The 16,036-nt window shown below is 52.9% G+C and overlaps 1 protein-coding gene across 1 annotated transcript; it reads left to right on the plus strand.

The window, feature by feature from the left end:
• Positions 1 to 7,029: 7,029 nt before the first annotated feature.
• PGC (progastricsin) lies at positions 7,030 to 15,067 on the plus strand. The gene is given in 10 exon segments (XM_039242699.1): positions 7,030 to 7,088; positions 9,178 to 9,328; positions 9,607 to 9,724; positions 10,817 to 10,935; positions 11,392 to 11,538; positions 11,540 to 11,598; positions 12,852 to 12,974; positions 13,547 to 13,694; positions 14,123 to 14,221; positions 14,915 to 15,067. Coding segments are annotated over 10 exon segments (1,176 nt in total).
• Positions 15,068 to 16,036: the final 969 nt, after the last annotated feature.

Genomic DNA, 16,036 nt, shown 5'->3' on the forward strand with positions numbered 1-16,036 from the left:
AGCTCAGAAAGGGGGAGTGAATGGTTGGGGTCAAAGGGTCAACGAGTGGTGGAGATTGGTCTCCTGGAGTCAATTGCATGTCACATGTCGCCATCACACTCTGTAATTTGTGCAAAGAGAGGTGAGGAAGAGTTAGCAGGAGGTGCCACATGTCATCAGAAATGCACGTGCCTGGACATCTCTGAGATTTGCCCTGAAGCATCCCATACTTCTCTGGAGACTTGGCCTGTCTACACTTTTCAGAATGCTTCCTAAGGGAGCCTCCAGGTTGCCTCGGGCCCTGCTGCTGACCACAGATGACTGGTCCAGGAGTGGGTCAGGAATTCAAGGCATTCATCAGCGAACTCTGGCTTCATTGTTTCTCTGGAAGCATGAAAGCCAGCTGTCTGTGGTCAGCAACGTGGAGGAAGCCAGCATGTAGTGAGAGGGGGGCGGTGGGGGACAGAAGCAAAGCAGGAGTGAGAAGAAGCCAAAAGGTCCTAGTGGTGTTTGGATCCCGGCTTGATCTGACCCTGAAGCTCTGCCCCATCCTTCCCCTTCCTGCAGCCGGGTGCACTGTGACATCCCCCCATATAATACTCCCCCCTCCCCCCCACCCGGTCCTTTCCACCTAAGCCAGACAGACAAGGTGTGGTCTGGGAGCAAAGGTCTATTAATCAATAGACCAGAGGGAAAAACTATCAGCCTATTTCTCCTCTTATATACACAGAGCTCAATTTCTAGCTGTTTGAGACACAGATGGATGAAATGGACTCCTGCGTAGAGTGGGGATCAGGGAACCTATCTTATGAGATTGTTCTGAGGGTGGTCCAATCACACAAGTATAAAACGCCCAGCCCAGCACACCTTCAATGATGGGATATTTTGGCAGGTAAGGAAGGGTCTGGTTTAAAACCTTGAACCCAGCTCTTCCTTACAGGAGAACTCTAAATAATAAACGTGGAAGGGATGGTGGGTACAGAAAAGCCCCATTAGGCAAAGACCATCACTATGGCTGTTTACAGGCAAGAACCAGTAACGTGTAAAATTACTGGGCTGAATACTGATGAGAGAATGGTATTACATCATCTCAAAGTGTCTACCAGAAGATACTCGTTAGTCATCAAGGGAAAGGTAGTAACTGTATAGTAGAGAAGCCTGGTAGACCTCACCTGAAACAAGTTGTTATGGTCAAATCCCCAGTATGAGCCACGTTCATATCATGTATGTCTCATATTGTTCATGGACTACAGTGTATCTCCTCAGTGCTTTCTCTCCCAAAATGCGTGCCCTCAATCTTATCGTGAGAAAGCCTCAGACTAGCCTCCATTGAGGGCTGTTCCGCAAAATAGCCCATCAATGCCCTTGACAAGTGGCAAGGTCACGAAAGACAAACACTGAGGAACTCCCATAGACTGAAGGAGACTAAGATATGGAAACGAAACACAGAGCGGGGACCCAGATTGAATCCTGAACCAGAAAACGGACCTTAGTGGGAAAGCGGGTGAAATTCAAATAACGTCCATAGACTGGTTGTCAGGGTAAATTTCCTGGATTTGATCACTGCAGTATGGCATGATGTCGGATGCTAACATCAGGGGATTCTGGATGAAAGGAATTATGGGAGCACTCTGTACTATGTTTGCCACTTTTCTGTAAGTGGAAAATTATGACAAAATAAAACTTTTTTACAAAGCATAAATTCTTGAACTTGAAAAAAAAATCTCAGGACCAGTGTGTCCCCAGTATATTTTTGTTTGTTTTTTTGTTTTGTCCCCAGTAGTTTTGATTAAACTCTCAACATAAGAATAAAACATATACAAAACTTAAGGAAAAATGATAAAGCCAATATAATAGCTGAAGCTGTAAGTAAACGTCATTAGACAGGTTGCCAAAGTCTTTAAAAAATTTTTTTTAATGTTTATTTATTTTTTAGAGAGAAACAGAGCAGGGGAGGGGGAGAGAGAGAGGGACACATAGAATCTGAAGCAGACTCCAGGCTCTGAGCTGTCAGCACAGAGCCCCATGCAGAGGTCAAATTCAGGGACCACGAGATCATGACCCTAGCCAAAGGTGGAAGCTTAACCGACTGAGCCACCCAGGGGTCCCCGGCTGCCACAGTCTTTTTTTTTTTTTTTTTTTTACAAATAGTTTATTGTCAAATTAGTTTCCACATAACACTCAGTGCTCATCCCCACAAGTGCCCTCCTCCATGCCCATCCCCCCCCCACATCCATCAGTCCTCAGTTTTTGTCAGCATTCAAGAGTCTCTCATGGTTTGCCTCTCTCCCTTTCCCCCACCATTTCCGCCCTTCTTCTCCCCCTTGTTCCTCCGTCAAGTTCCTCCTAATCCTCCTATACATGCAAACATATGATATTTGTCCTTCTCTGCCTGACTTATTTCGCTCAGCATAACACCCTCAAGGTCCATCCATGTTGCTACACATGGCCAGATTTCATTGTTTCTCATTGCCATGTAGTATTCCATGGTATAGATAAACCACATCTTCTTGATCCATTCATCTGTTGATGGACACTTAGGCTCTTTCCATGTTTTAGCTATTGTGGAGAGTGCTGCTATGAACATTGGGGTACATGTGCTCCTATGCCTCAGCATTTCTGTATCCCTTGGGTAAATTCCTAGCAGTGCTATTGCTGGGTCATAGGGGAGTTCTATTGTTAGTTTCCTGAGGAACCTCCACACTGTTTTCCAGAGGGGCTGTACCAGTTTACATTCCCACCAACAGTGTAGGAGGGTGCCCGTTTCTCCACATCCTCTCCAGCATCTAGAGTTCTCTGATTTGCTCATTTTAGCCACTCTGACTGGCGTGAGGTGGTATCTCAATGTGGTTTTGATTTGTATTTCCCTGATGAGGAGGGATGCTGAGCATCGTTTCATGTATATGTTGCCACAGTCTTATAGAGGACCTGTCCCCAGAGCTGCAGTGAGGTCATTCAGCTGTGTGGGCTTATTTCAGGGGATCGAATACAAAGAGATTCAGATCCCTGGCCCAATCTTTCACCTGCTGCAAGAGACTCCTGGACCAATACTTCATAAAAGGTACTCCTTAGGGGCACCTGGGTGGCTCAGTCAGTTGAGCATCCAACTTTGGCTAAGGTCATGATCTCATGGTTCATGAGTTCAAGCCCCACGTCACACTGCGCTTTCTGCTCTCAGCATGGAGCTCACTTTGGATCCTCTGTCCATCTCTCTGTCTGTTCCTTCCCGATTTGGCTTTCTCTCTCTCTCAAAAAAAAAAAAAGGCACCCTTTAGCTTCTGCTTGAATGACTCTGATAGTGAGGAGCTCATTACTCTCTTCTTCAGGATGATGCTTTGATGCTGAGCCCAAATGCTATGGATAGTGAGGAGAAATTGGAATTAACCCAAATGAACCGGGCTAAGTAATCCCAGCTATGAAGAGTTAGCACGCTCACTGCATACAGCCATTGAAAGTCATAAGAACGTGGCTTCTCTTGCTGCCCAGAAACGTGTACGCTGGAATCTTAGTGACAAGAGCAGAATGGAAGCAGCATTTGCACACCGATTACAGCTATGTTAAACCTACGTGTGTACATTAACAGCGAGAGGATAACTTAGAACACTGCAAATAGCTGTCGTTTCAAGATGCCTTGATTTTTAAAAAGTAGATTGTATAGGATGCTAAGTGAAACTTAGTGTCATATTTTAGGGCAAAAATCCCCAGCCAACCTCCATTAAAGGGCTTGGGGATTCTCGTATCAAGATTGATTGAGAATGGCTGCATGAAGCGCTAGATTTGGAAGGATCCCAGAGCCTTGGCTCAGCACTATGGGAAAGAGTGATAACGTTTGATTAGTGACGTCTGCCATGGGGAAGGATTAGCACGGCAGTATGTGCCCTAGGTCCTTGCCATTTATTCCTGAGACGCTCCCAGCCACCAGTGTCACTTCTGTAGATACTCTGAAAAATGAATGAGCTCTTGAAGGAAGCACGTTCTGGTGGAGACCTCGTCTTTAGTTACGGGCGGTAGGATTGAGGGCGAGTCACCGGGGTAGAAGATGGTATCCAATAAATACCATATGAGAAGGAAAGGCAAAGTCCTCCATACCAGGGGCCAGGTAGGTGGACACAGTAGGGAAGAGCTTTGTGGCATTTATACTTGGTCTTGAAGGAGGAGGTTTTGCAGGTGCAGACGCTTAGGAAAGCCCCCAGAGAGACGGCACAGCATGGATAAGGGTGTGGAGGCTGGCAAATAGCAAGCATCCTTGGGAGAAAGCCAGGCAGACTCTCTGGCTGAAAAATAGAGCGTGTATAGGTTAGCAATGGAAGATGAGCATGGGAATGGGGGGAAGGCGCCAGACTCAGTGTGACGGAAAGGCCAGGGTGCCGAGATTGGATTTTATTTAGTTGGCCACAAGGGGCCTTTGATGAGCTTTGAGGCAGGTGGTGATCAGAGGGAGATGAGACCAGAGGGTGCAGAGAAAATGTCTCTTTCCTGGGAGACAATCACTGAGAGGATGCCAGGCCCTGGATTTTGACAAGATCCCTTTGGAGTGTGTGTGTGTGTGTGTGTGTGTGTGTGTGTGTGTGTGTGTGTGTGAAGGGGGTAATCACAGTGTTGGGAGAATGGGGCGGGGGAGATAAGCCACGTCCCATCAAGGACAACCCTGTGGATTGCAGCTAATGTTCGGGATTGCCTGAGCACTCAACCAGGCATAGGGAGGTACCAGTGTCACTCTCTGTCCTCTGGAAGCTTCTAGTCTAGGGGGAGAGGCACACATATCTCAGGAAACACGGGGACTGATCTGAGACAGTGTGAGGTCCAGCACCAAGGGGAGAGCACCAGGTGGGTGTGTAGCATTTAGGGGCAGAAGACACTGGTGGAGTCAGTGGGACTGGGGGGCTTCTTTCCTGGGTAGGAAGAGGTGTCCTCAGACTGTACATCCATGGCTCTGGGAGGAGAGGCCTTGAAGGATGAGAAGAATTTGGACACGTAGACGGAAGAGAACTGTGCTTTCCACATATGGGAGGCTGGGTCTTGGGGACTGAGACGGACACAGAGGGGGACTTGGAATGTCTGAGGAGGCTGGCTGAGCTGTCAAAGTCAGCTTGGGTAGATGGGGGGTGTAGACCCCTCCCCCCAGGGCCTAGTAGCCTAGAAGGGAGGCCTGGCTTGAAGCAGTGGGCCAGGGATGCTCAAAGGGATGGGGTATGAGTGGGGTTTGGGGTAGGTTAGCCCGGCAGGTGTCAGACTCCTGGGGCCCTAGCAGGTAAGGGACCTGTCCCTGCCGGCCCCATGCTGGGGAGTCCGGCAGGCCTCACAAGACTTAGGAGACCCCATGGATTCTGGTCTATTCATAGGTTTGGTCAAGATTCCAAAGACCCTATGCCTTTTATTGGCCTGCTCTTCCAAACCTTGGGATGCTCTGCTCCAGGGAACGCCCTCCCCCCTCCCTTTCTTCCGCCTGGAGTCCCCGGGACCCTGGGGACTGCAGGGTGCGGTGGGAGCAGCTTTGGCTTTGAGACACAATCAGGCGGGTACATCCCGTTCTGGGCCAGGCCTGCAAAGACCTCCATCGTCCTCTTACCGTCCCCCATCATAGGACGAGGGGAGGCTCTGGGGCTCTGGCTGGGCGGTGAGTGGAGGTGGCCAGAGGAGAAACCCCACACTGCCCGGATCACGTCGGGGTCTGCAGGCCTGGCTGTGGCCTTCTGTGTGCAGCTTGAGGGCCTGACAAATGTGCTCGGAGCCCTGAGTGTGTGCTACAAGGTGGCAGGGAGCGTTTTGACGTGGGGATTGTTTTCCTGCTCACCCCAAAGTGGGAGCGCTCCTGTGCAGGGCTGGTGCACACTGAGCCAGCTCTGGTCATCTCAGTCCACGAGAAGCTTGTCGCCAGGAGGCAGGGAAGGCCAGCAGATGAGGGAGAGAGGCATGGGCCGACTTGACTCAGTGGCAGAAAAGGAGCACGTGACAGTTCTGGGGGGCACAGGCATCTCAAGAGCCCTGAGGACAGGGCTGAGTCTGATGGGGCCGGAGAAGAGAGACAATGAACGGAGGCAGGTTCTGGCGGGTCCCCTCCTCCTTTGCCTCTGCCCCAGGCCTCCCGCTGTTGCAGATCAGTACAAGTGGGACAGCCAGAGGCCAGTGTGATTTACGTTGTGGGTGTGTCCTCAGCACCTGCTGCACCATGATGACAATCTCTCCATTTGACCCCCTTTTGCTGCAAATAGCTCTGACCTCAGCCACTGGCATCTCAGCCCCGCCTCCTGCTTCAGAGCTAAGGATACTGCCATCCTTGCCATCATCAACGCCCCCCTCATTGCCACACTGTCATTACCATCATCCTAGGTACCAGCCCCATCATCCCCAGCCAACCAAAATGCATCCCACAAGGTCTAGGGGGTGCTGGAAACCAGGATTTGGTCAGACTTCCTAGTGCACGTCCAGACCAGGGATTCTCGACAATTTTGCCTGCTAGGTGGACATTGGGCAGTGCCCTGAGGCATTTTTGTTTGTCACAACTGGGGCACTGCGGGGGACATCCCATGCGTAGAGGTCAGGGATACTGCCAGACATCTACAGTGCACAGGACAGCCCCCCCACCCAACCTAAAAATCATATGTTCTAAAATGGCAATAGTATTGAGGGTGTGAAAACTTGCCTATGGAGGTCGTATAGCCCTCAGTCTATCTGACTCCTACCCTTGCCCCAAAATGCTCACATCATGCCACTGATTCTGGACAAGAAGAAATCCTCACCAGTCCATCTGATGGCAATTCTTATGCACGCTTGTGCACACTTATGCACACCTCGTCTGCTTGTATTAAAAAGTGGAGAAGATGAAAGTGCTCTGTGGCCATCCTCCAGAAGGAAAACACGCAGAAGCCACAAATACTTGGAGCACACGGTGCACCCGCGATTGAGGTCACGCTTTTGCCTAGGGCAGAGAGGCAGGGACTGGGCTGGATCCCGGGAGTATAAAGGCAGAAGGAGCATTTGGGGCCGTCGCTCCACAGCAACAGCCCAACTTGGAGTGGATCTTCCTGTGGCCAGCTGGGAGCCGGAATCATGGAGTGGATGGTGGTGGCCTTGACCAGCCTCCAGCTCTTCGAGGCCGCGGTGGTCAAGTGAGTCTGGGGCTCAGCTTCCGTAGCAGTTGTGGGTTGGGGCCTCCAAGACAGAAGGAGCTACAACCTTTGCTGTCAGGAGACATCTATACCTGAACCAAAGGAGAGCTTGTCTATTAGATGCCCAGCAAGCCATTGAGACAAACGGAGAGCATTCACAGTGAAGAATGCTGGTGTGACACCACCCAGGAGAACGTGGCGCTGGTGCTCTGAAGCCCCGAACCCCTGATGACTTGCAAGGGAGGATTTTTAAGACCAGAAATGCAGGGTAGGGGCTGAGAGGCATGAGTTCATCTGACTGGTCAGGGATCGGTTGAACTTCAAGACTGATTGACTTGTCTTCCTGGCCCTGGTGTGTCTGGTTTCAACAGCTATGACTGGGTGGTCATTCCCTTCCCTGGTCTGGATCTGTAAAACATCTCAGCAATTTGTGTCGGTGATGCTATCTCTGTAAACAAAAGCAGAGGCCACACATCTTGTGACTGTGCAGGCTAATTCATTTCTTGGTCTCTTGAGCTTTGCTTTCGTTGTCTTAAGCATCCCGGGGTTTCCCCCTGTAATCTTTAACTTTGGGCCACATGCCTTTCTGCTGACTTAATTCTGTTGGTGGTTGTACTTCCGGGCAAAGGGAAAAAGAGAGGTGCTTTCCCCTCTAATGAGAAAAGAAGTCCCCAGAACAGAGTAGTTGGGGTGACTGCTCTCCTAACAGACCCCGAATGGCAGGATTGCTTTCCTCTCACAGAAAGGAACGATTATTTCTGCATAGGCAGACATTTGCTAAAAATTCCCTTAAGGCTCAAAATTTGTAGAGCAGATGGCACAATCGTCGAAACAGAAATGGCAATAAGGTGACATCTATGTGCTAAGGTGTCAGAAGAAAGGGAGCAGGAGGCGTGGCTCCAAGGACTTGGGGGGGGGCTCCCGGCACACTGCTTGCTATGTGGCCCTTAAAGACTGAGGCCTCAGCTGAAGGAAGACTTGGCTTCTCTGAGAAACCTGTTTTTGATATGCAAATTCTGTAGAGGTGGTGAGCTGAGCAATCGTCAGTCTTCTTCGTCTTCTTGGCAGCTCAACGTAAATGGCTGCAGTTGAGAATTTCGGGGAGAATGTGGGGTCCTGAGGGAATGGGGATTCAGATGGGGAAAGAAAAGATAGAAGCAGCATGTCTGAGTCTGGAACGAGCCTGGGCGCAGACCCCTTATGTAATGACAGCAAGCTTGTCTTGGAGGAGGACAACCATGGGGGTCAGGGGCAGAAGTCCAGAATTCAGACCTTCCAGTTCCAGAGCTGACGTGGGCCCCAGCCCAACGAGGCCAACTTCCGCATTGCCTGGTGTCGGAGAAGAGCAGTGATGGGCCCCAGGCTAGACGACTGGCAGCGTGGGCAGACCTGGGACCCTGTCTTTTGAGTCCCAGTCTAGTGCTGTGCTCTCTAGCATGCTCTGTCCCAACGGCCGGGGCCAGGTGCCTGAGGGCCACCATAGCAGTGGATCTGTGATGAGCTCTGCCATCTCCAAAATCCTTCTTATAAACGCACATACTCTGGGCCACCTGGCTGTCGTACTCAGTAGAGCATGCGACGCTCGATCCCGGTGTCCTGAGTTCAAGCCCTATATTACAAGTGCAGCTTACATAAAAGACAATGCACATATCCTGTCAAGGGTAATGGCCGAAGTCCCCTCCCCTTTCTGGAAAGGCATTCAGGGGATACCTAGGAACAGAGGGCCAGGGCAGGGTGAGGACCCTTGAGATGGGGTGCGGGCGTGCATGGGTGGAGGTTTTCTGAATCTTGGACCAAGTCCTGAGAGGATTTTTGAAAGAAAAGAGGGAGATGCAAAGAGAGGGGCAGTGGGAGAAAGAGACAGAGGAATAGACCCAAAGAAAGAGATAGAGACAGAGAGAAAGGGCCAGAGCTGGAGCCAGAGCAGGAGCGAGAGGGACACACACAGACACAGTGATGGGCACACGGGACAGAGGGGCATGTGGCTGGAGACGGAGAGGTGAGCGGGTGGGGGACAGAAAGTACTGGCACCATCAGAGGTGCTATAGGAAAGAGGGAGGGGCCCGTCCTGACCCATGTCCCTCTGCAGAGTCCCCCTGAGGAAACAAGAGTCCATCCGGGACACCATGAAGGAGAAGGGCTTACTGGGGGAGCTCCTGAGGACCCCCAAACACAACCCTGTGCAGAAGTACCACTTTGACGACCTTGGCGTGGTCTACGAGCCCCTGGACTTCTTGGATGTGAGTCCTGACCCCTTCGCTGGGGGCTCCCTCTCTCTACTGGCAAAGTCTAAGGCCAGACCCTGGGGGTGTGCTGTACTCTCTCCTTTGCACCCTCCATCCAGTTCCCGGGGCCTGCCTGACTGGACTGAGGGGTTGTGTGTTCTGGGCCAGTACGGGAGCTAGGCTCTGGTCTCTGCCTCTGGTTTTACAGCAGGGGCTCTGTCCGTGGAGGTCAGGCTGAACCTGAGGATCCCTGGATCCCCCCAGAGCTAAGAGCCTGCCCCATGGCCCCCCAGAGCCTCTACTTTGGTGAGATCAGTGTTGGGACTCCTCCGCAGAACTTCCCGGTCCTTTTTGATACTGGTTCCTCCAGACTGTGGGTGCCCTCTGTCCACTGCCATAGCCAGGGCTGTGGTAAGTGCTGGGCTGGCAAGGGCAGGTGGCCGGTGAGGGACTGTGAAGCCGGGATACTTCAATCCTGAGAGTCAGGGACTTGGCCAGGGTCAAGGGGGATGCGCAAGACAGAGAGAAAGGACAGGCCGTGGAGCTGGGTGATTACGTTGTCTTCCTTCTCACCCACATGTGTTCCTTCACCTGCTCCAGCCCGACCCTTCTGCTTGGTCCAGCCCACTTCTCTCTGCTCCATTCTGTTGCTCACCAACAATGCCATGCCCTCCCACCAACGTCTACAACATTCTTTCTCTTCTGCTCTCCCCACTCTTTACTAAGTTCTCATTGTGAATCTCCCTGGACGCATAGGAGAGCAGTATAGGATGCAGTCCCTGTATTGTATTTATTTATTTTTAAATGTTTTTATTCATTTATTTTGAGAGAGATAGAGAGAGCAAGCAGGGGAGGAGCAGAGAGAGACAGAGAGAGACAGAGAGAGAGAATACCAAGCAGGCTCCACACTGTCAGCACAGAGCCCGACATGGGGCTTGATACCATGAACCATGTGATCATGACCTGAGTGAAAATCAAGAGCTGGATGCTCAACCAACTGAGCCACCCAGGCACCCCTTTGTAGCTATATTTCAATACAGGCCATGTTCCCCCCTTTAAGGCTGCCCTGGTCCCTGCCAGAGCTTTGGGGTTTGGGTCCTGACACTTTTTCTCCAAAGGATGCCTCATTGGCCTTGTTCCTAAGTATCTCAGGCTCCTGGTACGGCCAGTTTCTTGATGGGGTGAAGGTCGGGGGAGTGCAGGCATGCCCTGAGGTTCACCTGCTCCTACAGCGGATGGAGGGGGGTGGGGATTTAAAGGGGATTGGGGAGATGGAGAGGGATTCTATGCATTCTACTGCAGAAGGTCACAGTCAAAGGGTACCCTGAGAGTCTGTGAATCAAAGGCAGCTTTGAGGCCAGTGTGGGAACCCCCTTGACTGGCCACCCCTTGGCTCAGTGGCCAGAGGCGCTGGGGCTCCAGGATGTGAGCACAGGCTGGGACATAGGTGGGCAGCCCTCCCCCTGCCAGCCGGCCTCCCCAAACCCTCCTGCCCCGCTGCAGCCAGCCACTCCCACTTCAACTCCAGCGCTTCGTCCACTTACTCAAGCAACGGGGAGATCTTCTCTGTGCAATACGGCAGTGGCAGCCTCCACGGCACCTATGGCTATGACACTCTGAGGGTGAGCCATGCTGCGGGCTGCTCCCGCCCCAGGGGGTTGGGGGGACGTGGGGACTGCCCCTGGGGCTCTTACCTGAGTTGGAACCTCATAGAAAATACGGGGAAATGCCTAGTGCTCTACTGAGCATGGGCTAGGAAATTAGCACCCCACAGGCTCTTTCACGCAGTCACCCAGCCCTCCCTGACCGCACCGTGTGCCAGGCACCCAGGACACCCGATCAGTGGGATGACCTGGTCCTCTGCTTAAGGGGGAAGCAAGGGGGAGAAAGAGGAGGGGGTGCAGCAGCACTCAGTGAGGCTGTTTGAGAGTCAAAGTGGTTCTCGCGAGACCTATCTAGAAGGGCAACAGTGATGGTAATGGAGGGATGAACAAGGAAGCCTTGAGTGGCTCAGCTGGGGAAGGTTTGGGGGAGGTAGGTGACACTTGTCACCTCTCATCCCCCATGCCAACCTCCAGGTCCAGAGCATCCTGGTCCCCAACCAGCAATTTGGCCTGAGTGAGCTTGAGCAGGGTCCCTATTTCCTCCATGCAAAGTTTGATGGCATCATGGGCCTGGCCTTCCCTTCCTTGGCGGAAGGCAAGGGTACCACACCCCTGCAGGGCATGCTGCATGCTGCAGGCGGGCGTCCTCTCCAGCCCAGTCTTCAGCTTCTACCTGGGCAGGTAAGAAATTGCTTGCAGGTCCTTAGGTCCCCGGCAACTCCCTCTATCTTCCTTGGGACCCTGGACCCTGTGTCTGTCACCAGCCCACTCTGACTTTTCTTTGCATTTCTAGGCTAGGTCAGAATCTTTCCCTCTTCTGGGTGAACTTAGCTTTGAGCGTGGCTGCAGATTCTCAGTACGTCTTGGATTTACCTCCTGCCCAGAGCCCCAGTTAGCTCATTGCCTTCTGAGCCAATATTTTCTACCTGGATACTTCTTTTGTATGATAATCAATGGTCTCCTCTTCTTTGATCTATTGTTCTAGCCACATCCTAGAGCCTTCTGGTCTACCTTCGTCATTTGCCCCTGACAAGTTGTTTTCCACGCCACACACACAAGCAATGGCCTAGGAGCCAGGTGGTGGGGGCAGGGGTGAGCAGCCGCTATGGACTTTCCTTCTTTTCCTCCAGAGCTAGTCAGCCACCTTCTGGAGACAGTCAGCATCTGCTCTCTGGGGCTTAATCGCTTGACTCCGACTTTCAACAATATTACCCTGTTTCTGATGTTGCTGACTTACTCTCTACCTCTGATTACAATTAGCTTTGAGTTTAGCCCTTAGGAGCTCTGACCAATTCCACACTCAGGTTTGGCTACTGGAGCTGGGGCGTGGGGTGGGGGGTGGGGGGGGAGGAGGGGGCTGAAAAACACACGAAAAATCTTTCCTTCTTCTCTGCCAAGGACCTCCCTCCCTCTCTCTGGTCCCAGCAGAAAAATGACAAGTAGGGCTCAGGGTCAGGCTCCAGTGACATATGACAGCAGCAGCAAGAAGTGGAAGGGATAGGAGAAGGGTGGGTGGGGCAGGGGCGGGGGGTTGGGGGGACTATACAACCAGCGGCTTTCCCTGAAGCAGGGCATTGTGGGGGAGCAGTATCTGGAAAGTGGGAATGCCGAGGGGCTCAGCTGGGAGCTACAGTCAGAAAGGGGACAAAATCCCTTCCCTCAGGCTTTCCTGGTGTGAGGGGTAGACACAGCATGGGGCGTCCCATTGTGACAGGCAGACACAGCCCTGCCCTCAGGGACCCCAGTCTGAGGAGGAAGACACAGCCCTGCCTCAGGGAGCCCCGGTCTGAGGGAAGAGACACAGCCATTTGTCAGGGAGCCCTAGTCTGAGGGGGAGACACAGCCCTGCCTCAGGGAGCCCCCAGCCTGCAGGAAGGGCAGGAAATATTTTCCATAGTCATTCCCTGACCCACTCTTTCCTTTGCTTTTTTCAGACAGAGGAGCCCTCAGAAAGGAGCAGTTCTTGTACTTGGGGGGATAGACCACAGCTTGCACAGGGGTCCCATCTACTGGGCCTCCGTCACCCAGGAGCGCTACTGGCAGATTGGCTTTGAGGAGTGAGTCTGCGGTGGGGCCCCAGGCATGTGGGCAGGCTTTGAGGCCTTTCATGTCATACACACACACACACACACACACACACACACACGGAGGTACTGCTGGCAGGTGGGACTGGAGGACCCCTGAGGCCTGCCCCCACAAAGCCACAGCTGTCCTTTGCTGGAGACTGAAGGTCCAGCTCAGCCTGGAAAAGTGGGGTAGCATGGGGACAACATACAGGGCAGGTCTTAGAATTCCAAACATTATAGATCCATCACAACATGATGTGCTCAGAGGTTAGAGACTGGATGAATGTGGAGGAATCATTGTGCTCAAAGTACTCACAAAGAATCAGGGACCCTGGCTTTCAGTGTTTCTAGAACCTTCCTTGGAATTCTTAAGAAAGACATTCCATGACCATTTAGGTGGCTTTGGTGGTGTGGTGTGAGGCAGGGGGATGGCTGGATTGATCTCTGCAGAGTCCTACCTTGATTCTAGGGCTGTAGCTGTCTGTCCCTCTGTGGTAGGGACAGCCCACTTCCCAGCTGCTCTGAGCTGGCCGTGTTGAGGGTGTTCATCTCCCCACCTTCAGGTTCCTCATTGGCGGCCATGCCACTGGCTGGTGCTCCCAGGGCTGCCAGGCCATTGTGGACACAGGCACATCTCTGCTCACTGTCCCCCTGCAGTACCTGAGTGACCTTCTGCGGGGTACAGGGGCACAGGTGGACGAGTATGGACAGGTGTGTATGGTGGAGACATCTTCGTTCTTTTAGCGAGGCCCGCCAGGGGGCATCTATGATTTTCCTCCGGCATAGGAATAGCCTGGCTCTTGGCCTCCATGCTTCTAGCTGCCCCAAAGCCCTGGAGGTGGGGTGCCCTGGGATGACTGGGGCTGCGGGCCCGGAGTCTGATTTGGGAGGTGGGGGAAGAACCTTGTGCTGAGGGGACACGGGGAGGTTATTACTCTGTAGAATTTCCTGGGAGCCTCAGCCCCTCCAAGGAACCTGGTTAAACACCTGCCAGGCTTGGGAGTAAGAGCAAAATAGCTGGAATGGGTGGGGGGGAGGGGGCGGCGAGCAGGGGGGGAGGAGCAGGGCGGCTCAGATGAGGGGCTGACAGGTCCTCTGAGGTGGGCGATGAGACCCCTGGGCCCCGTTCCTCTCTGCAGTTTATGGTGGACTGTAACAATGTCCAGAGCCTGCCCACCTTGACCTTCGTCATCGGTGGTGTGCGGTTCTCCCTGCCATATTCCTCGTACATCTTCAGAGTAAGTCTGCAGGGATGCGACAGGGCGTGAGGAGGGTCTGGGGGCTGGAAGCACTGGGTCTCCTCACCCTGTGCCTTTCCCAGCTCCTGGCAGTGCTGCCTTATGTCTTCCCCTCACCGATTCCAAACCCCTTCTTGGACACAAGGCTGTGACACGGAAGAGTGTCGTCGATTATGATTATTGTTATTGATCAGCACAGAGGGGCACTGGGTTGTCTGTGGAGCACCAGCTAGGGTCAGCCCTGGGCCTACACCCTCCCACTGAAGCGTCACAACATTTGGGGGGGGGGGCGCTAATTTCTCTTTTACAAGTGAAAACTTGGAGGTTCAGAGAGGGTAAGAAACTGACACAAGGCTCCACAGCCAGTCAGGGTGAAGCTGGGTTTGGAAGCCAAGTTGAGCTGGCTTCAAGGCTTTGCTAACCAGGCTGGCCTACGCCAAATCGGGAGCAAAAGAGAGGCGGATGGGAAGCCGGGGAGTGGAAACTACAGATGGTCACCACAGTGTGCCTTTACCCATTCCAGACATGGCTCCCACCGCCCCAGCTCTGGGGGCTCAGTAGGCCTGTGAACCCCCAGGGGCAGAATGTCTGGCTCACTCATTTCTGCACCTGTGCTCCTAGCCTGGAGCTCAGGGCTGAGCAGGGCCCTGTCCATGTGTCCGTGAATGCATGTGTGGCTGCCCTTCTGTGCAGGGAAATGGCATTTGTGCCATTAGAGTCCAGGCCACCTACCTGCCCTCCAGCAGCGGCCAGCCCCTGTGGATCCTAGGGGACGTCTTCCTCAGGTCCCACTATTCCATCTTTGACATCGGCAACAAGAGGGTGGGCTTCGCCATTGCTGCCTAGACCGAGTGCCTGGACGCCTGGACTCCTTTCTTCCTCTAGATCCCCCACCCCGAGGTTCTCTGTGTGCTTTCTTCTCTGGACTCAATCTCCTTTTTCTAGATTTTGGATTTTCTCTCATAATAAATGGTTCTTCTCCACGTTGGCCAGCGTGTTGTTTTTAGAGGGCAGTTGTGGCCTGTAAGGCAGCTCCTATCGCAGGGAATGGGAGGGAAGAGCGGGAGTCAGGGGCAGATTTGCCTCTACTGGACCATGTTCTCCCTGAGTCGCTAGGAGGTTTGTGGTGGGCGGGGGCGGGGGGGGGGTGTCACTGGGATTCTAAGAGGGATGGGGCATAAGGCACTCGGGGAATAGTGCCTCTACCCCTCAGAGCTTGGAGTCTCTTCGCAGCTTATCTCTGGAGAGAGAAGACAGTGGTAGTGACATTGAAGCAGGGCATTCCTTCATGATGGGCCTAGGGGCCCTACCCCACCACCTGAAATGTTCTGCTAAATCAGTTGACCTAGTGACCACCAGAATCACCCCAGGCAAGGTTGCTAGCACTGTGACTGGGGTTTCCAGTGCATTCCACACCTGCGCCTTCTGCTCCTCACCTGTGATCAGGTTTGCACTAGGAGTTTCTGAGAGATGCTAGATCCCTATGTGCACTTGTGGCAATCATGGGTCCTTCCGGGAGGAGGATGATGCTACCAGAACCTATTTCCAAGAGGGCTTCAGAAGGTCTGGGCTGAAAGAAACGGATCATATTTACACCTAGACCCTTATGCCCCAGGGTCTGTTTGAAGAAGGGCTGGCCTTAATTGTGGACAAGAGCGATCGCTACTTGGAATTACATGGAAATCAAGCCCATTTGTTCTAACCAAGTGAACAAGAGAAGGTGTTTTCTCCCTCTAGCCTTCATTCTTGTTCTCCTTAGGAGCCACCTGGCCAGAGACCCACAAACCTGGGGCTACGGGGTATGGGGCAGAGGAG

The sequence above is a fragment of the Hyaena hyaena genome, unplaced genomic scaffold (assembly GCF_003009895.1).
Source record: "Hyaena hyaena isolate Hyena2069 unplaced genomic scaffold, ASM300989v1 scaffold_211, whole genome shotgun sequence".
Lineage (NCBI taxonomy): Eukaryota > Metazoa > Chordata > Mammalia > Carnivora > Hyaenidae > Hyaena > Hyaena hyaena.